General features: G+C 30.7%; 1 protein-coding gene across 5 annotated transcripts; it reads right to left on the reverse strand.

The window, feature by feature from the left end:
- Positions 1-2,650: 2,650 nt before the first annotated feature.
- Positions 2,651-9,524, reverse strand: LOC129291696 (uncharacterized). Of its 5 annotated transcripts, XM_054929180.1 has the most exons (7): positions 9,384-9,524; positions 6,836-6,877; positions 5,362-5,438; positions 4,351-4,453; positions 3,992-4,098; positions 3,099-3,215; positions 2,651-2,877 (listed from the first exon to the last, which is right to left on the reverse strand). In XM_054929180.1, the coding sequence occupies exons 2-7, from the start codon at positions 6,864-6,866 to the stop codon at positions 2,875-2,877; spliced, it is 438 nt and encodes a 145-aa protein (XP_054785155.1). In that variant the 5' UTR covers positions 6,867-6,877; positions 9,384-9,524; the 3' UTR covers positions 2,651-2,874. The 5 variants fall into 5 exon arrangements, with proteins under 5 accessions (XP_054785155.1, XP_054785157.1, XP_054785154.1 ...); XM_054929182.1 differs by lacking the exon at positions 3,099-3,215 and having other exon boundaries at positions 3,992-4,089; XM_054929179.1 differs by having other exon boundaries at positions 2,651-3,215; positions 3,992-4,089.
- Positions 9,525-20,868: the final 11,344 nt, after the last annotated feature.

Below are 20,868 nucleotides of genomic sequence, written 5' to 3' on the forward strand. Positions count from 1 at the left end.
AGATTTATCTCGATAATCGCCTCTCTTCGGTGGAAGATTTTTCTTAGGTAACGTTTGTGGTTGTTTTTGCTTGGTGAGAGATAACCATATTTATCTTATCTCACATGCCGATTTCATTTTAGAGCTTACTTCCATATAAATTTATCTTCATTTTAAATCTCATGTTTTATGAGAAAATGTAGAGCAGTTGGATGATAGTTATGATCTTTATACTTGTTAAATGAGCTTGGCTTGAACAAAGGATATATGGTGATCATATATGTACAGTCACGAGGAATGTGTTAAATTTATATATATGGACTGGATTAAGAGTTTTATCGATGAATAACTTGATGATTGTTATTTGTGATACTGTATTCATAAGTATACTTAAATGGATTCTAACATATGAACATGATGACATATCTATCGAGTGATTTAGTTGTTGCTAGTATAGTGAACACGCGCATTCTATGGAATCCGTTTGATTATTATTGTTTATGTTATCTGAAATGCGCAATGGTTATGATGTGGAGTGGAGATAGATGGGAGATGATGGTGATGATGATGAGATGATATTTTTGATCGCATGGTCTACCACCACAAGACGCCTAATGGTTGGCTTTTATACTTAGGGCCCTTGGTATTTCTCCTTTCTTTGGCTAGGATTGGAGTTATCCCTTGGGAAATATGACACCTCTCTATGGAGTTTGTAAAGAGATGGAACCCATGGACCAGTGTTAGGCTCTGCACCTTTGGCTAGGTCCAATCCCTTTATTAGTGAGCTTGGTGAGGTCCATTCACATGGACGGATCCTATTATTATTTGATAGCCCATGAGTGTTTTGTGAATTTAAAATCATCCCATCTGCCATAGTGAACTAGGCTATTCGTCGTGATAGATGACCCAAAACAAAAACCCTTACTTGAGCCCATTAAATTGGGCCCAAAGTGATTCAAAAGGCCCAATTTTAACACCCATATAAGGTCCAATAGACCCAAAAGGTCATCCAAACTTCCTAATTAATTCCCAATTACTTTAATGGACTAATTAAAACTCTCAGTTAATTTAATTAATCTTTAAAGAAAATTTTGGAATGTTATAGAAAAATACAAATTAGCAAGCAAATGCAAATTAGCGAGAGAATTTAGCGAGGGAATATCTATTCCTTTCTAAAATACCAAATTAGCAAGGAAATTAGGAAGGGATGTTGATTTTGTAGCTTGGCTTTAAATTAGCGAGGAAAATAGTAAGAAACTGTCAATTCCTTTTTAAAATAAGATAATTAATAATGAAAATAGCAAGGAACTATCAATCCCTCTCTAAAATAAGATAATTAATGAGAAAAATAGCGAAGAACTGTCAATCCCTCTCTAACATAAGATAATTAGTGATGGATTTAACAAAGAATTCTATCCCTAGCTAATTATTGCAAAAAAATATTTAACTTTTGGCAATGACTTTTAATTATATATTTTATTATTTTCATTTAAAAATATAAGTTATTTTAATCTTTCAAAGTGTAATCATTATCTTTTTTCTAAAAGTATCTGTATTGGCAATGACTTTATATTTATTGTAAGATGTTTAATAGGGTAAATATGAAAAGATAAGGTTAATTTAAAAGTAGGTAACTACTTTATTGAGGGTGAGATTCAGTTAAAAATGCCTTACATTTTTTAACGAAGGGAGTATAATATAAAGAATAATTTAAATAAAACATAAATATTTTTTAACATATTAATAATTGAAAATAAAATTTAATATATATGTGTGTGTATTTTTATTATATATTATTTGATATATTTATGTAGTTATATAATATATATTTAATTTCTCATATAATAACTACATGTTCCTTTCAATTCAATTGACAAAAAATGAAAGCATAAGACTTGAAAGAAAAGAGGTCAAGAGTTTAAGTCTTGGTTTTGGTATAAACATAATGAATATGTGATATGGTAAGGGCAAGCGACATGTCACAAGTTGATGCACACATAACTCCCATAAATATGTGATATGGTAATGAATATATGATTTTTAAATATAGGCATATTTATTTTTCTAGTAGTGCATAGAGAAAAAATAAGTGCTCCCATAGTTTTTTGTAGTAGTGATTGAAATGGTCCGCTCAATCAACAAATTAACCTCACAGATCTTCATCAATTGCTCATCATCATCGGCTCATCACAATCCTTGGAGGCAACCATTGCAAGTCTCCATCTGCTACAGCGCAATCAAGATGAAAATCGAAACTGACTAAAAAATCTTTTTCATTCCTCTAATCCCAACTCTCCACCCTTCCACCGATCACCATTCTTCCCAAATCAGCGTCAAACAATTCAAACGCCCCCACTCACACACCCTAAACCCAACACACACAAGCACGTTAGCCAAAGCCAGCACCCCCAAACCTGTGTCGAGGGAAGGATGCCGACGAGGGCATCACTCCGTCTAGTGGAGAAGCCTCTGGAACTCAGGGAAGGGTTAAAACCCTAGCATAGCATTCTCTGCAGAACTCTCAATTATGTGTGGTTTAATTAAAAGGAATATATATAGCATTGATTTTTTTTTTATTTCTTTTCAAAACTAGGATCTCTGAAATTGATTGAAAGAACTATAAGTTATAGGAAAAACTTTTAATGACATCAACGAAAACATAAGAAAGGGGTAAATTGGTGAATTTCGACTTTTCATCCAATATATATAATGTCTGTAAAACTCATTTACGTTACATTGAAGAGCCACCAAGTGCAAGCTCTTATTTTACTCCAAACAAATTCCATGTACGTAGTAGCACAACATTAACACCAACACAATCACTTCAAAGGGAGATGAACCTCTTCATTTCCATATCATTCCTTTCTCTCTACTTCCCAATCATAACTATTGATATCACTGCATTAAATGAATTTGTTTTAGTCATAGATTTAATAAATGATGCATGGTTATGATTAGAGAAATGGAGAGAAAATGATAATAAAAAAATGGAGAGGTTAGATCTTCTCCCCTCTTAAAATTCTAAGGAGTTAATAAGCAATATTTTTATTTATTAAAGTGATGAAATGAAGTGAAAGGATATTCCAAGGGGCTTAAAAGTCTTATGTCGAAGACACTACCCCTCCTTCCTTATGTTCTTGAGTTCCATCTTTCTTCTCTACCTCCTCATTCAATATTGCTATAAGTGTTACATGGAACGTCATCGCTTTCTCCTTTTGAGGAAGTCCGACTATTTTCTTCAAGAAAGTACCAACAAAAAATCCATGTCACTATCATGAGCCACAAAAAGTTAATAAAAAATTTAAAATATTTAAGTAAAATTATTGTGGTCAAATTTTATTAGTAGACCCCAAGCAAAAGCTTCGTTGCCACTTACATAATCATCAGTCCCAAATTATAAGATATTTTTTGAAAAGATTCAATATTTTAAAATATATGACACTTTGACAAAAGTAAGGTTTCAATATAATGACATTTTTCCAATATCACCATTCTCATTATATTCTCTCTCTTTAATATTCTTACATATATGGAATATTAAACGAAGGGCATTATATTTTTTAAAGTTTATTTTTTTTTTTCAGAAAAGTTAAGTTGTAAAGTGTATATTATGAGCTTTATTGATATATGTAATTTTTTTTAAAATATCTTATAATTTGAGACGGAGAAAGTACAAGTTTATTAGTCAAACTATAAGTATTTACCATTAAATTAGTGCTAATTGTGCAAATCAATTACACTATTTAATTATCACATAAATTCACAAGTTGAACTATAAACATTTTAACATTAGGGTTCCTTGAAAATAAATATTTTCTAAATGTGGCCCTTGAGAATATTTTTCCCAAGAAATTATAAGTTTTCCCATGTGCAAAAAAATAGTTTCTAAGGAACTCGAGGGAAAGTAAGTGTATGCAGCTATAACTTGTTCTTGAACATGACAATTTCTAAATATAAAAAAAATAAAAAAATCCATGATCCAAAATGTTGACATGCATATTAAAATACTTACCCTCCAATTGTTTGGCATATCTTGTGGACAAAATTCTGGTCCGATTTTCAGTTCTCTCGTTCCTTCGATTTTCATACCACGAACTCCCTCATCAAGTCCTGCATGAACTTTTTCATTATCCTCGCTTTGTAAGATCAATATGTCTTTTTCAAGTTTTAGATTCTGCTTACTCTTTGAAATTTAAAAGAAGTACGAATACTTGAGGAAATTAAAGGAGAATAATAATCAACCATAGAATCAATGAAGTCGCTATAAAAATAATTTTAATTGCTCATTTTTATTGTTTTACAATTTTTAATCGCAATCTTATGGAATACCAAAAGCTAATTATATCTATCTATCCATCTTGGAGTTCATACCTTGGCCATATGTGTGGTCTCTGGCCCCCAGCGTCAGGTCAAAAGGGCCTTTTTCATCTTCAACTTTACCGGACTCACCCAAAAGTTGGTACTTGATTCTAACCTATAAATGAAGAGTGTATACATTTTCTATTATTTCAATTAAAATAGGCACAACAATGTAATATTAGGAATTACTTTTGATGTCAAACAAACGGACTCGGCTTCCCTCCTTGAGAGAAGCGTCCTATGCGTTTCCTTTGAAGGAGAGGCTTAATCTAAACTGTTCAGATTAAATTTAAACAGACGAAATTTAATATTTTTATTTTTACTTATATTTTTAAAATAAAAAATATAAAAATTGTAAAAAAATGTTAGTAAATATACTTATTAATTTGACAGTCTAAATTTAATATAAATGATCTAAATTTAATTTTTTAATAAATTTACTATTCTATTCAAAATATATTTACACTGTCCAGAATATATTTGAAAAGTTAATTTAATTTTTTTATATTAGATTTGAATCATTCATATTAAATTTGAACTGTCAGATTGATAAGTATATTTATTAAAATTTTTTATAATTTTTATTTTAAAAATATAAATAAAAAATAAAAATATTAAATTTAGACCATTCAAATTAAATCTGAAATCTGGACGGTCCAGATTTAACCTCTACCTCAAAGGAGAGGCAGAGGAGGTTTCTCTAGGTCAAAACAAAAATAGGGGTAAAATATCTTGACTTTATTTTACTTTAATTATTATAAAAATATCATTTAAATTGTAAATATACCATGCTAATTGTCAATGGCAGTGCAATAAATAATTAAAACTAACCATGTTTATTTTTTAATTTTAAATAGGACAAAGGATTAATTTTCACTCTATTTTTTTTATGTTTTATTTCTTCATGTGTATCAAGCAATAGTAACTTGTGCACAAAACTTCATAAGATAGAATATCAATTGTTGTTAGCCATATATGTCATTCAGTGAGGGGGATAAAAAGTAGAGAAAAATATTATATTACCTGATCCCCTAGTTTGGTTTTTCGCTTTCCCAAGCCATGTATAATATCTTTGATGCCAGGCTTTGAGTCACTTGTTTCTGCATGTATAAGCGATGAACACAGAATAATTTGTGTGAGTTATATATATATATATATATATTTGTGAGTTGTATATATAATCCAATCAGGAAAATTAAAGCTAGTGTTTATTAAATTTTAAGATGTTTCTAGTACCCAACCACCTTTTGAACATTATTGTTTCTAAATTGAGTCGACCGATTACTTGAATTATTAATTTTTTCATTTTTTAAAAATTTCAATTTTTTTTAGTTCATTATTTTATTATTATCAAAAAAATATAAAATATACTATTTCAAATTCTTAAAAATTTAAGAAAATCAAAAATTTTATAAAAATTTTAGGGTCTTAAAATTTAAAAATCAAGATTAAAATACATTTTAAATATTATTTTAATATGTTTTATAGATTCATAATAATAAAAATATAACAGCATAAATATTTTTTATTTTTATAGTAATGTTCTCATTGTCTCTCAATAAAAAATTCACTAAAAATTAATTAACATTTAATATAATTTATAGTTTTTTAAAAATTAAAATGACAGTATTCGGTCCAAGTTTGAAATTGACTGTGTTTAGCTCGAATTTTTCTAGCCTAATTGAGCTAGCCAGAATAAGCTCAAACATTAAAAATATATTATTTTGGTAAGTTCAATCTTAAATTTTTTCGTGCTGGCCCATTAAGTTTGGCTCAAATTATCAACTTTACATAACATGTGTATATAGCAAATATAAATTATATACTAACCTCAACCACTAGAATTTTTTGGCCTCAAGCACAAAATAGATAATAATCACTTAAAATAATGTAATATACTTGGAGGAAAAAAAATTAACAGATTAACTTTGGAGAAGAACAGACATAATAAACAACGGACCCTTTCATATCAGGATGAAAAGATTTGCATTAATTTTAGGAAAAATTAATCTTTTAATTCTTCAACTTTTAACTCACTTGTAACTCAGTCCCTCAATTATGACTCGCTGTAACTCAATACCTCAACTATAACTTGCTACGACTCAGTCTCTCAACTTTTGATTCACTTATAATTCAGTCCTTATTTTTTATTTTTTTTAAAAAATTCCTTATCAAATAAGAGAGATAAAAGAAATGCTCATATATTATTCTAAAATACCCTCCTCTTGCTCTTCGATGTGAGATATAAGTTAACGTGAAAAAAGATAATTAACAAAGGTTGAGGGACTAAATTATAAGTTATTCAAAAGTTGAGGGACTGAGTCATAAGCGAGTCATAGTTGAGGGACTGAGTTGCAGTGAGTGATAGTTGAGGGATTGAGTTACAAATAAATTAAAAGTTGAAGGACTAAAAGATTAATTTTTTCTTAATTTTAATGCAAATCTTAACAAGAAGAACAATAAAAATTTAAAAATTTTCAAGAAATGCAATTATTACCTCCCTTATCACGTGATCCCCTTTCCGACATGGAAATATGCCCTACACATTAGAGTTGTTTGGTCAAAAACAAAGCAAAACAAAAAATTGATGTTTCAAAAAGAACAAGAGAAAATAACAATCAAAGACCATTGGAATAAATTTATACTAGTTAGGGATCAATTATTGTCAAAACCCAATGGAAAATAAGCTCGAATGGACTGTTACATTGTTAATTTAGAATGAGTTGTCACTAAAACCCAAATGAATACTTGTTAATAAAAGAAAAATTAATTTTTTAGTCCTCCAACTTTTAATTCACTTGTAACTCAACCCCTCAACTATGACTCGCTGCAACTCAGTCCCTCAACCTATGACTCAGTCCCTCAACTTTTAAATAACTCATAATTTAGTTCCTCAACTTTTGTTAATTATCTTTTTTTATGTTAGCTTATATCTCACATTAAAGAGTAGGAGGAGGGTATTTTAGAATAATATATGAGCATTTCTTTTATCCCTCTTATTTGATAAGGAAATTTTTTTAAAAAAATTAAAAAATAAGGACTGAATTAGAAGTAAATCAAAAGTTGAGGGTCTGTGTAGCAGCAAGTTATAATTGAAGGACTGAGTTACTGCAAGTCATAGTTGAGGGACTGAGTTACAAGTAAATTAAAAGTTGAAGGACTCAGATTAATTTTTCCTAAAATACTAACCTGAATCAACAAATATCCATTCATGCTTTGATAACAAGTTATTCTTGATCGATATAAATTTGCTTCAGTAGTTCTTGATTGATATTTTTCCAAAAAAACAAAAAAAAAAGTACCACAAAAGAAAACAATTTATTTGAGCTCAAACAACACACTTCCTTTGATCCAAGTTGTAAGACATTCCCAACTATATTTTGCATCCCAATAAAATCAACTCCAACCATATCTAATGATCAATTGAATTAGAAAGAAATAATGAAATGTGAGAAGCAGATGATATTTCTCATGCTACATAAGAAACTTACATTAATAAATAGAAAAGTAAAATTGGAAGGATAATTTCTATAAATATGAACTATCCTATATTTTAAGTTAAGCTTAGCTGGAAAAAATATCTTACAATTTAGACTTAGATGGAGTTTATACCAAACAACCCGAGGTATCAATATAGAGTAACGGAGAAATCAAAGTTGGTGTTCGAAAATAGTTTTAGCTTATTATTATTAAACTAAATTTCACTAATACTGTGGTAAAAGAAAATTACACTAATATTTCTTGACATTAGACTAAATTACTCATGCTATCATTATTGTTTAAGAATCTAACTATCTTAAAAGGTAAACATTTTCATACCCCATTAATTATGCTAATATAGGTCCATCATGTGGTGACCATCTTTAAATTGATAAAAAGATCATTAAAAATTACGTTTGAAAGGAATACAAATTGTATCCTATAACTTTGCATATAAAATGATAACAAGGTCAAATACTTTACTCTTTTTTTTTTTTTAAGAAGAAATCATCAAATTTTTTTACCAAGGTTTCCGAAAAGTAATAAGCGATAAATTATTCACTTTGACTTTGTTAGCATGTAGTGTAACTCATATTTAAAATATTTGAAATGAATTTAACAGAAACTTTGCCTTTTGAATTAATAAGAGTCACAAATAACAAATCTAATGGTCAGAGGCATGCTTACGATTAATTCTCTGAGAAAAAATGAGTAAGAACAAAGAAATATAATATAATGAGTCCAATGTGAGTGATGTTTGTAAATATGAGAGACTCTTTCACTTAATATATTAGCCTTTTAGAATTGGCTTTCCCTTTGACTCATGCTCATTACATATAACCACCTAAATTTGTGTACAGTATAAGGTAAAGGACTAAAACTATCAAACATTAAAAGCATGCATCTTTTTGTTTTGAAAAATAAAAAAATTATTTAAATATATTTTTTATTATCTGTTCTGATAAGAAAAAGCTAAAAGTTGTTTTGAAAAGCAAAAAAACCCAACATCTCGTTGATCTTTTTATGTTTGGTTATGTTTTATTCTGCAAAATTAGAGAAAAGATAGAAAACCGTATGTTTTTATTAGACATGTCTTTCAAAATAACACTTCAAGGTTTGTTTCTCAAAATAACAATTCAAGACTCTTTTTTTTTTTTCAAAACTTGTTCTGAAAAATTCTATGAAGATTGTCTTAAAAACATAACAACAGAAAACAAAATTCAAACAAGTCCTAGTTCTCTTTACTTTTCTTCCTGCTCTGCCTGTTGTTTTCTCATTCAAGAATGTTCAGATCAAATTGAAAAGATTCAACTTTAATACAAAAGGTATGAGATGCGATTTCATTTCATTTCATTCAAAGAATAATATTTTCTTAAATATTGGAAAAACTATCGATGAACAATGATTTCTATGTTTGACTCCCACCCTCCATGCCGATTCTTCTAATCTCATATTATTCTCAAAATGAACAACGCTCAAGATTGAGAGTTAGATACACAAAATTTTGAAAACGAAATTTTCTCTCTATCAGTAAACTTTTAAACCTGGCAGAGAAAATAAAGTACCTTTTCAGCGAAGACGATAAGTTGGCACGAGTACGAATGACTTGCTCTCCGATGAAGATGATTGCAAAGCATGAAGAAATAAACTCTTATGTGGAAGCAACAATGCGGTGAACAAGTCAACACTCTGAAACTTAAATAAATTTTATTAGTTCTGTATATGAAGGCGAAGGGACCAACAAAATAAATAAATAAAAGAAAAAAAATAAAGCAAGTTGATTGTTGATGAGCGGTGACATTTAATTTGGATATATTTGATATGTATTCCTTAGGATCCTATGTATACATCACAGTCTAGAAAAAATTCATAATTTTTTTATGAATCAATTTAAATGTGAATCATTAATTATTTTTCCAATTTCATCCTTTTTACAGTTTTTAAAGTAAATTATGAATATGAATATATATGTATATATATATGAGAAAAATATTTTTAAAGATATATATTTAATAAAGGTAAACTGAATATTTTTGTGACTACGTCAATATCTTAATTACCTCATCAGTTTTGATGAAGTAGATTCAAGAGCATATAAAACATAAAGGAAGCTTCACCACGTTACATGATTCATTATATGATGGAATAATTTTATTTAAAAATCTTCAAGTCTATCGTCAAAGTTAAACAAATAATTTCGTCATGATGAAGACAAGCAAAAAAAGGCTACTAGAGATGATACTAATTACCTGTTGGCTGTGATGTTGATTCAAAAATTAGTGAGGATTCTCTCCAATTCCTTCCAATCAACTTCCTTTCTTTTCCTTTTCTAACCATTGAATTAAGATTTAGATGATTTACATTTAATCTCATCTAAAATATTATTATAACATTAAATTGTAAACAATATAAATAGTAAAATTAGAAATATTAAAATTTAATATTAACAATTAAAATATATAATAAAAATAAAATAAGATAAAATATTTTATAAGAGATCAAATTATTAAATATTAAGAAAACAAGGAGATTCCTTTGGAGGAAAAAAAACAAAATAAAACAAGGTGATTCTTGTCTCATCCAAGTGTGCCAGCTGTTAATCAAGGAGGTCATGAGACACGCTGAATTTTTATCAAGCTTTACGCTTAATTTAATTAATTTTTTATTAGATTTTTTTTAATTAAAAAATAAATAAATGAGTTGGATACCACGAGGAGTCGCTTGATATGATTGCTAACAATACGCCTTGATTTAATTAATTTTTATCAAGCTCTTCAAATTTATTTAGGACTAAAACTTATATATTTAATATATTTATATTAAATCAAAGCATGACATGTGAATTTTAATATATTAATTTAATTAATAATGAGAATTTATTATAGAAAAATAATCTATACAAGATTCATATATCTTGATTTAATTGAATACAAGAACCTTAAATATATAAGATTAAGTATATAAGTTTTTTCCATTTATTTAAACTCAATCTTAACATCTGATAAGAAAGATAAGAAAGTTTATACTTTCTTAATCAGAGGTCTTGTCTCTGGAGTTTGAGGTCTCTGAATGCAACACCATTTATTATAGAGTTTTGAAAAAATTTCAATAAGGGACCTTTGACTAAATATAACAATAATAATAATAAAAAGACCTCAGAACTTTTGAAATAATTACTGAAAGACCCATACGGAATTTTGTTTGAATTTGTGATAAAAATGTCAAAATTTGCTATAAAAATGATAAAATTGCCCTAATTTAAATGAACAACATAAATGATTTATTCGTTCTCATATTGTATATTGTTCATTTACTTATAGAATATTTTTTTTTCCTACTTCACTTATTTATAGACCTACTTTCATTTGATTTCATTCCAAGGTCATAAACAAATGAAGTAGATAAACAAACAACATTCCATATGTAAATAAACAACATATAGTATGTGAATGAACAAGTTATCTTATCATAAAACCAATGCTTAGAATGAAATCAAGTGAAACTAGGATTATAAACAAGTGAAGTGGGAAAATGAATAACATTTCATAAATAAATGAACAACATATAATATGAAAAAGAATAAGTCATTTATGTTGTTAAATAAGGGAAATTTTATCATTTCTGTCACAAAGTCAAAAGCAATTCCATATGGGTCCTTTAACGAAATTTCAGAAATTCAGGCGTCCTTTTTTATTACGTTTAATTAGGGGTCCCTCACTCAAATTTTCTCTAGAATTTTTGTCTAAAAAAGTCATTCCAACATGAATTATGTAATCTAGACTCTCGTTAAAGTCCGTCCACCTAGACATGAATCCCAAGTGCTTTATGAAAAAACTCAATCTTGGCCATCAGTTTATTAAACGCAAACTTCTCTCACTTGCAAATGGGTATAGTAGCGACTGATTTTATCCACAAACCCTAGAAAAGATAGCACCTTCCACTTGTTTCTTATTGTGGATTATAATATGTTATTGTCAATTAACTTATAGGGAAAATAACAAAAAAATCCTTCCAAAATATATAAATGACAAGTTGGTCCCTCGAAATGTCATAATTCCACTGAAGTACTTAAGGAGTTTTCTATCATTAATGAATTTATATAAATGATCAAATTGTCCTTGTTGAAAATAAATCTATTCATAAGTTTTGTTTATATAATCACAATTTTCTTTCTTATATTCACAATAATGGAATAACAAATCAGGAATTTATCATGCAAAGTTGTAATTTGACATTAAAAACAATTCAGAAGCCATTGCATTGTGAGGATGTATCACTAAGGGTGATGGACTTTGCATTAGAAAAAAACTTAAAATAATTTGAACAATTGAACTAAAGGTAGTGTCTAAAGAAGAAGGGGGTTGATGGAGGGATGATAATGGACAGTATAAGAGTTGTAGAAGAAAATAATATAAGGAATGTTTCCTTTCATAAAAAAGTTTGGCTAGAGGACATTATATGTAGAGATAGCTTAAGAAAGATGGATGTGTATTTGTTTGGTTCATGCTGAGAGGGAAATAAATATGAAGGTATTTATAACAGCCGATTGACAACATGAAGGGATCCAAGAAGTTTCAAGGGTAGGTAAGTAGTGCTCCGAGTTTTGCTAATCAAATCTGACTCTACTTTCTATTAAAAGGAATCGACGAAACTTGAAAGGCCTTTGAATTATGACAAATATAGTATGGTGTTGTTTTTTCTTTACCAAGAAAATATAGTGTGGTGTTTGAAATCTATGTGGGAAAATGGAAATACCTGTCTAAATACGTAACCATATAACAATGATGAAAATGCAAATCCACTCTTCTTTCACCTTAGCTCTTGAGAAAAATGGTCTCTATGGTTCACTTTCCCTTGTGACCACACTTTTTATGGTGAAGTTTTGTCGACTCTTCACTCTTGCTTTGCATTTGTAAAGAATTTAAAAGAATTTGAACAATTGAACTAAATGTCATGCTTCAAGAAGAAGGGGGTTGGTGGGGGGATGATAAACGACTGTGCAGGAGTTGTAGAGGAAAACAATATAAGGAATGTTTCTTATCCTAAAAAAAATTTAGCTAGAGGATATTAATTGTAAAGACAGCTTAAGAAATATGGATGTGTATCCATTTCGTTCATGTAGAGAGGGATATAAATGTGAAGGTGTTTTTAACAGTTGGTTGATGACGCGGAAGGATCCATGAAGTTTGAGGGGCAGGCGAGTAGTGCTCAGTGTTATGACAATTAAATCTGACTCCACTTTCTATTAAAATGAATCGATGAAACTTGAAAGGCCTTTGAATTATGGTGAATATAGTATGGTGTTGTTTTCTCCTTGACCAGTAAATAAAGTGTGGTGTTTGAAATCTATGTGGCAAAATGGAAATACTTCTCCTTGACCAGAATGATGAAAATGCAAATTCATTCTTCTTTCAGCTCAGCTCTTGAGAAATGGTCTCTATGGTTTGCTTTTCCTTGTGACCACACTTTTTGTGGTGAAGTTTTGTTGACTCTTCACTCTTGCTTTGCATTTGTAAAGAATTTAAAAGAATTTGAACAATTGAACTAAAGGTCATGCCTCACTAAGAAGGGGGTTGGTAGGGGGATGATAAATGACTGTGCAGTAATTGTAGAAGAAAACAATATAAGCAATGTTTCTTATCCTAAAAAAACTCCAGCTGGAGGACATTATTTGTAAAGACAGCTTAAGAAAAATAGATGTGTGTCTGTTTGGTTCATGTAGAGAGGGAAATAAATGTGAAGGTGTTTATAACAGTTGGTTGATGACGTGGAAGGATCCAAGAAGTTTGAGGGGCAGGCGAGTAGTACTCAGTGTTATGACAATTAAATCTGACTCCACTTTCTATTAAAATGAATCGACGAAACTTGAAAGGCCTTTGAATTATGATAAATATAGTATGGTGTTGTTTTCAACTTGACCAGTAAATATAGTGTAGTATTTGAAATCTATATGGGTACTGTCCAAATACGTAGCCATATAAGAATGATGAAAATGCAAATTCACTATTCTTTCAGCTCAGCTCTTGGGACATGGTCTCTATGGTTCACTTTCCCTTGTGACCAAACTTTTTGTGGTGAAGTTTTGTCGACTCTTCACTCTTGCTTTACATTTGTAAAGAATTTAAACAAATTTGAACAATTGAACTAAAAGTCTTGCCTAAAGAAGAAGGGGGTTGGTGGGGGATGGTAATAGACTGTGCAAGAGTTGTAGAAGAAAACAATATAAGGAATGTTTCTTATCTTAAAAAAACTTTGGCTAGACGAGATTATATGCAAAGACAGCTTAAAAAAGATAGATGTGTATCTGTTTAGTTCATGTAGAAAGGGAAATAAATGTGGAAGTATTTATAACAGTTGGTTTATGACGTGGAAGGATCCAAGAAGTTTGAGAGGCAGGGGAGTAGTGCTTAGTGTTATGACAATTAAATCTGACTCCACTTTCTATTAAAATAAATCGACGAAACTTGAAAGGCCTTTGAATTATGATAAATATAGTATGGTGTTGTTTTCAACTTGACCAGTAAATATAGTGTGGTGTTTGAAATCTATGTGGAAAAATGAAAATACTTGTCCAAATACACAACCATATAAAAATGATGAAAATGCAAATTTACTCTTCTTTCAGCTCAGCTCTTGAGTAATGGTCCCTATGATTCGCTTTCCTTTGTGACTTTAGATTTTGTGGTGAGGTTTTGTTGATTGTTCACTCTTGCTTTGCATTTGTAACAAATTTAAAAGAATTTGAACAACTAAACTAAAGGTCGTGTTTAAAGAACAAGGGGGTTATTGGGGGGATGATAATGGACTGTGCAGGAATTGTAAAAGAAAACAATATAAGGAATGTTTCTTATCGTAAAAAAACTTTGCTTGGAAGACATTATATGTAAAGACAGCTTAAGAAAGATAGATGTGTATTTGTTTAGTTTATATAGAAAGAGAAGTAAATCTGAAGGTATTTATAACAGTTGGTTTACAATGTGAAAGGATCCATGAAGTTTGAGGGGCAGGTGAGTAGTGCTCAGAGTTTTGACAGTCAAATCTGACTCCACTTTCTGTTAAAATGAATCAACGAAACTTAAAAGGCCTTTGAATTTTGATGAATATAGTTTGGTGTTGTTTTCCCTCTGACCAGTAAATATAGTGTGATGTTTGAAATCTATGTGGGAAAATGGAAATACCTGTCCAAATACGCAACCATATAAAAATGATGAAAATGCAAATTCACTCTTCTTTTAGTTCAGCTCTTGAGAAATGGTCTCTATGGTTCGCTTTCCCTTGTGACTTTACATTTTGTGGTGAAGTTTTGTCGACTCTTCACTCTTGCATTAGATTTGTAAAAAATTTAAATGAATTTGAACAATTAAACTAAAGGTCGTGACTGAGGAAGAAGGGGGTTAGTGGAGGGATGATAATGGACTATGCAGGAGTTGTAGAAGAAAACAATATAGGGAATGTTTCTTATCGTAAAAAAAAACTTTGGTTGGGGGACATTATTTGTAAAGACAGCTTAAGAAATATGGATGTGTATCTGTTTGGTTCATGTAGAGAGGGATATAAATGTGAAGGTGTTTTTAACAGTTGGTTGATGATGTAGAAGGATCCATAAAGTTTGAGGGGCAGGCGAGTAGTGCTCAATGTTATGACAATTAAATCTGACTCCACTTTCTATTAAAATGAATCGACGAAACTTGAAAGGCCTTTGAATTATGATAAATATAGTATGGTGTTGTTTTCAACTTGACCAGTAAATATAGTGTAGTATTTGAAATCTATATGGGTACTGTCCAAATACGTAGCCATATAAGAATGATGAAAATGCAAATTCACTATTCTTTCAGCTCAGCTCTTGGGACATGGTCTCTATGGTTCACTTTCCCTTGTGACCACACTTTTTGTGGTGAAGTTTTGTCGACTCTTCACTCTTGCTTTGCATTTGTAAAGAATTTAAAAGAATTTGAACAATTGATCTAAAAGTCGTGCCTGAAGAATAAGGGGGTTGGTGGGCGATGATAATGGACTGTGCAAGAATTGTAGAAGAAAACAATATAAGGAATCTTTCTTATCGTAAAAAAAACTTTGGTTGAAGGACATTATTTGTAATAACAGCTTAAGAAAGATGGATGTGTATCTGTTTGGTTCATGCAGAGAGGGATATAAATGTGAAGGTATTTATAACAATTGGTTGATGATGTGGAAGGATTCATGATGTTTGAGGGGCCGGTGAGTAGTGCTCAGAGTTTTGACAATCAAACCTTACTCCACTTTCTATTAAAATGAATTGACGAAACTTGAAAGGCCTTTGAATTATGAGGAATTCAGTATAGTATTGTTTTCTTTTTGACCATTAAATATAGTATGGTGTTTGAAATGTATGTGGGAAAATAGAAATACCTGTCTAAATACGCAACCATATAAGAATGATGAAAATGGAAATTCACTCTTCTTTTAGCTATGCACTTGAGAAATGGTCTCTATGATTTGCTTCCCTTGTGACTCCACCTTTTTGTGGTGAAGTTTTGTCGACTCTTCACTCTTGCTTTCCATTTGTAAAAGATTTAAAAGAATTTGAACAATGAAACTAAAGGTCATGTCTGAAGAAGAAGGGGGTTGGTGGGGGGATGATAATAGATTATGCAGGAGTTGTAGAAGAAAACAATATGAAGAATGTTTCTTATCGTAAAAAAAATTGCTTTTGCTTGTGACTACACTTTTTATGGTGAAGTTTATCGACTCTTCACTCTTGCTTTGCATTTTTAAAAAATTTAACAGAATTTGAACAATTGAATAAAAGGTTGTGTTTGAAGAACAAGTAGGTTGGTCAGGGGGTGGTAATGGACAGTGTAGGAGTTGTAGAAGAAAACAATATAAGGAATTTTTCTTTCTGTAAAAAAATTTTAGCTGAAGGACATTATATGTAAAGATAGCTTAAGAGAGATGGATGTGTATCTGTTTGGTTCATGCAGAGAGGGAAATAAATATAAAGGTATTTATAATAGTTGGTTGACTATGTGGAAGGATCCAGGAAGTTTGAGGGGCAGGTGAGCAGTGCTCAGAGTTTTACTAATCAAATCTGACTCGAGTTTCTATCAAAATGAATTGACGAAACTTGAAAGGCCTTTAAATTATGATGACTATAGTATGGTGTTATTTTTTCATTGACTAGTAAATATAGTGTGGTGTTTGAAATCTATGTGGGAAAATGAAAATACCTTTCCAAATACGCAACCATATAAGAATGATGAAAATGGAAATTCACTCTTCTTTCAACTCAGCTGTTGAGAAATAGTCTCTATGGTTTGCTTTCCCTTTTAACTATACTTTTTGTGGTGAAGTTTTGTCGACTCTTCACTCTTGCTTTTGTGGGAATAAGAATGGCTATGGTTTAAGAAGCTATGATCTCTTTTTTCTTCTCTCACCTGTGGGTAGACTTTATTTTGAAGAAGAAGCAAAGAAGTTCTTGTGTTTATTCTCCCCTGTTTTTCTCTTAAAATAGAGATTGTATAACATGGGACTTCTTTTATTTGCTCTTATAATTATGGAATAGATTGTCACTAGTATAGTCCTGTTGATATACAACCTAAAATATTTAAATTTTAACTGGTTTGTATTTGATATTTTTGGCTTTTAAAGACTCCTAACTACTATTATGTGTGCTATAGGTGTTATAGTTTGGCAACATCGGGAGGGATATTACAACATCCCCTTGTTGTGGCCTTGTAAAACTTTCTTGATCTATCCTAGCCAAAACTAGCATTAAAGCCCTTGATAACTTCTTGGGAACACTTAATGTTGAGTTCTAGCTACCAAGTCCTTGTAATCACTCAAGCATTTATTAATATCAAAATTGTGACCTTTGATAAATAAATCATACTTTGTAAAGTGTCCAGCTACTACTGGTCCAAAATCAAAGAATTAATTATACCTTGATACATGTTCTAGACTGAGAAGCGTCCCTTTCTTTCAATGGACCCTCAGAAATGTCACTTGGAGGCACATTGCTCCCATCGTTGAATAATTCTTGTCTAATTCCTACCAATTTATCTTCCTTAACAAATGGTTGCCTCTCTTAGATTGCCCTTATTGCTAGCTATTTTGCTTTTCTTGGAGCTATTCCCTTATTAATAGGTTGAGTTGAAGAGATTCTAGCCTCTTCTATCATGGCTTTTAAAAATTTCCTCTTCTTTGTCCCTTCATCATCTTTATTAATTTATCTCCTTTGTTCGTGCCATTTCTAGAGACAAAGAGTGTTTTAGGTTTGTGAGTTTACCAAGGATTTAAGTTAAGAAAAAATGATTTCAAATGATAGGTAAATGAATTCGAACACTGGAATGGACTTAGAAACTTTAGATAGAAGATTGAAAGGGAGAGAGAGCCATAATTGTCTCTTTTTGAACATTGTATTTTGAGTAGAAAGAAGAATTAGGCTTGAGATGCAACACCCTAACTTTACTAACTAAAAACTTAATCAAACACCATGATAATAAAAATAATTAAAATGATAAAAATAATTACCATAGCACAAAGATTGAAAGCCAATTCTGAAATTTATTTTAAAAAGATGATCATAGAGGAAAAGAGTTAATTATATTTTAGGGAACTACCATGGTCATAAGAATTCATCTAACAAATAGATATTTAAAATCTATCCTTGGTGGAAATGATTAAACTAGTAAAACAAGCTATAAAGATTAATGAGGAAAATTAATATCTATATTACTATTGAAACAATTGTACATCCACAGTAAAATCGACGGATTTTATGATATATATTGATATTATAATTTATAGTAGAATATTTTAAATTAGATAAATTATAATTATATTATAACATATTTGCATTTATAATTAACCCTTCTTATTAATCCTGTTTGCCGCACGTTCTCCTTCTATAACCCACTGCACCAAAATTGAGAACCGGTGAGCACAATGGACAATGACTTCAACTGAACTCACAGATGGATAAACAAGAGACAATGCAAGAACCCCCAGAACAGTGAGATACTGCCAACCTTAATGGAACCCATGGATGGTGATTGCTGCAATTGTAGAGACAATGGTAACTATAGAGGCTTGATAGCATGCACTCAAAGAGAGAAAAAGGGAGTGGTGAAGTGCAGGGTTTTTTAGAGATCGATGAGAGAGGAGGTTTAGCTATGAAAAATTCTCCCATACTATATCTAACCAAACCTTAAAAGCCATACATATATGTCTTCATATATGACATTATATATATAATGGCAACAAAGGCTAGACAACTCTTGATCGAGAACGTCCATATCATAAACACGGTGTAACTGGTGTATAATTTTAATAATTCCTCTGGCTGTCATTACAATGAACGGCACAAGCCACCACAATATTTGAAGAGATAAAGCTATCAGAGTTTACACAACCAAATAGCCAAATATTGATTTGAGCACTCTGAATAGGGTAGAAAAACCAAGAAAGGTCAACTTGGCTACAGAGGCCAAGTAATGTGACACTAAAACTACTAGAGACACCATTGTAATGTGTAGATGCATCACTAAGGGTGATGGACTCTGCATTTGTAAAAAAATTAAAAGAATTCAAACAATTGAACTAGAGGTCGTGTCTAAAGAAGAAGGGGGTTAGTGGGGGGATGATAATGGACAGTGCAGGACTTGTGGAAGAAAACAATATAAGGAATGTTTCTTTCCATAAAAAAAGTTTGGCTGGAGGACATTATATGTAAAGATAGCTTAAGAAAGATGGATGTGTATCTGTTTGGTTCATGCAAAAAGGGAAATAAATGTCAAGGTATTTATAGTAGTTAGTTGACGATGTGGAAGGATCCAAGAAGTTTGAGGGGCAGGTGAGTAGTATTCAGAGTTTTACCAATCAATTCTGACTCCACTTTCTATTAAAATGAATCGATGAAACTTGAAAGGCCTTTGAATTATGACGAATATAGTATGGTGTTGTTTTCTCTTTGACCAGCAAATACACTATGGTGTTTGAAATTGTAAAGTCCGAACTCAATCCAGACTTTACCATTCCTAATTACGCAATTAATAAACACAAGAACAATAACAAATATTTAAATACATTCATAAGACATATATTTAAATAAGGGGGCCATTAGAAGTGCAAATACATTCATAAGACTCAATAAGACACAAATATCTCAGCCCTAAAAAAGGTTCATGTGCCACGATGTGTACCACATACGCAACGGCATGTGGTATAAAGTAATGTGCTCTGTTTCTATTTATGTCATATGTTGTGGCGTGGTACACCATGCACTGCAGTGCATATGATAGTAATTTCTACTGTCATATGATAGCTCAGAAGACAAACTTCTGTCACACACTATTTCCATTTTCAATGTCTGATTGGAGTAGTTCAAGTACCCACACGAAGCTTATGACATATACTAACTAATGGAATGACTCAATCTAAAAGTCTAATATAAAATTAGACATTTGAGTGCAAAAAGTCACTTTCTCTTTCAAAACTTATCCTAAGTGCTTAATTCTCATTCCTTATCCCATTAGACCACTTCGGGCCTTGAACTAAGTCCAAAAGAACCACATACACCTTATTGACACTACTAACCACATATATCACATCCTTTACTCAAATCAACCTCTCAATGCCACATTATATACTTGTAGACTTATATGAGGCATAACATATATAACACATATTCACATATATACAATTAGACTTGTTCTACTTTCAATCCTTCAACTCTTACATATAAGGCTCCGCCTCACCATATAGTTAGGAATCACAAATGTACTAGACTCTTTCAAATAGGGTTCCGCCTCAACATTTGTGTCAATTCCCACATTAACAATTCACAATCAATTCACATCCATTTTCACATATAAAACATAAACATAAGTGGAACAAGTTACATAATAACATAGACTTGCTTGATTAACATATAAGCTTACCCACGTACCCTCTATTAGGGCACCATCATATATATATAAGCAAGTTTTCACAATACAATTCACATATAAACTTACTCATGCATCCTAGTTGGCAACTCAAACTCTATACACAACTTTATACATTCATTTA

This window comes from Prosopis cineraria, unplaced genomic scaffold (assembly GCF_029017545.1).
Source record: "Prosopis cineraria cultivar Desert tree isolate PC_DT_omini unplaced genomic scaffold, ASM2901754v1 PC13, whole genome shotgun sequence".
Lineage (NCBI taxonomy): Eukaryota > Viridiplantae > Streptophyta > Magnoliopsida > Fabales > Fabaceae > Prosopis > Prosopis cineraria.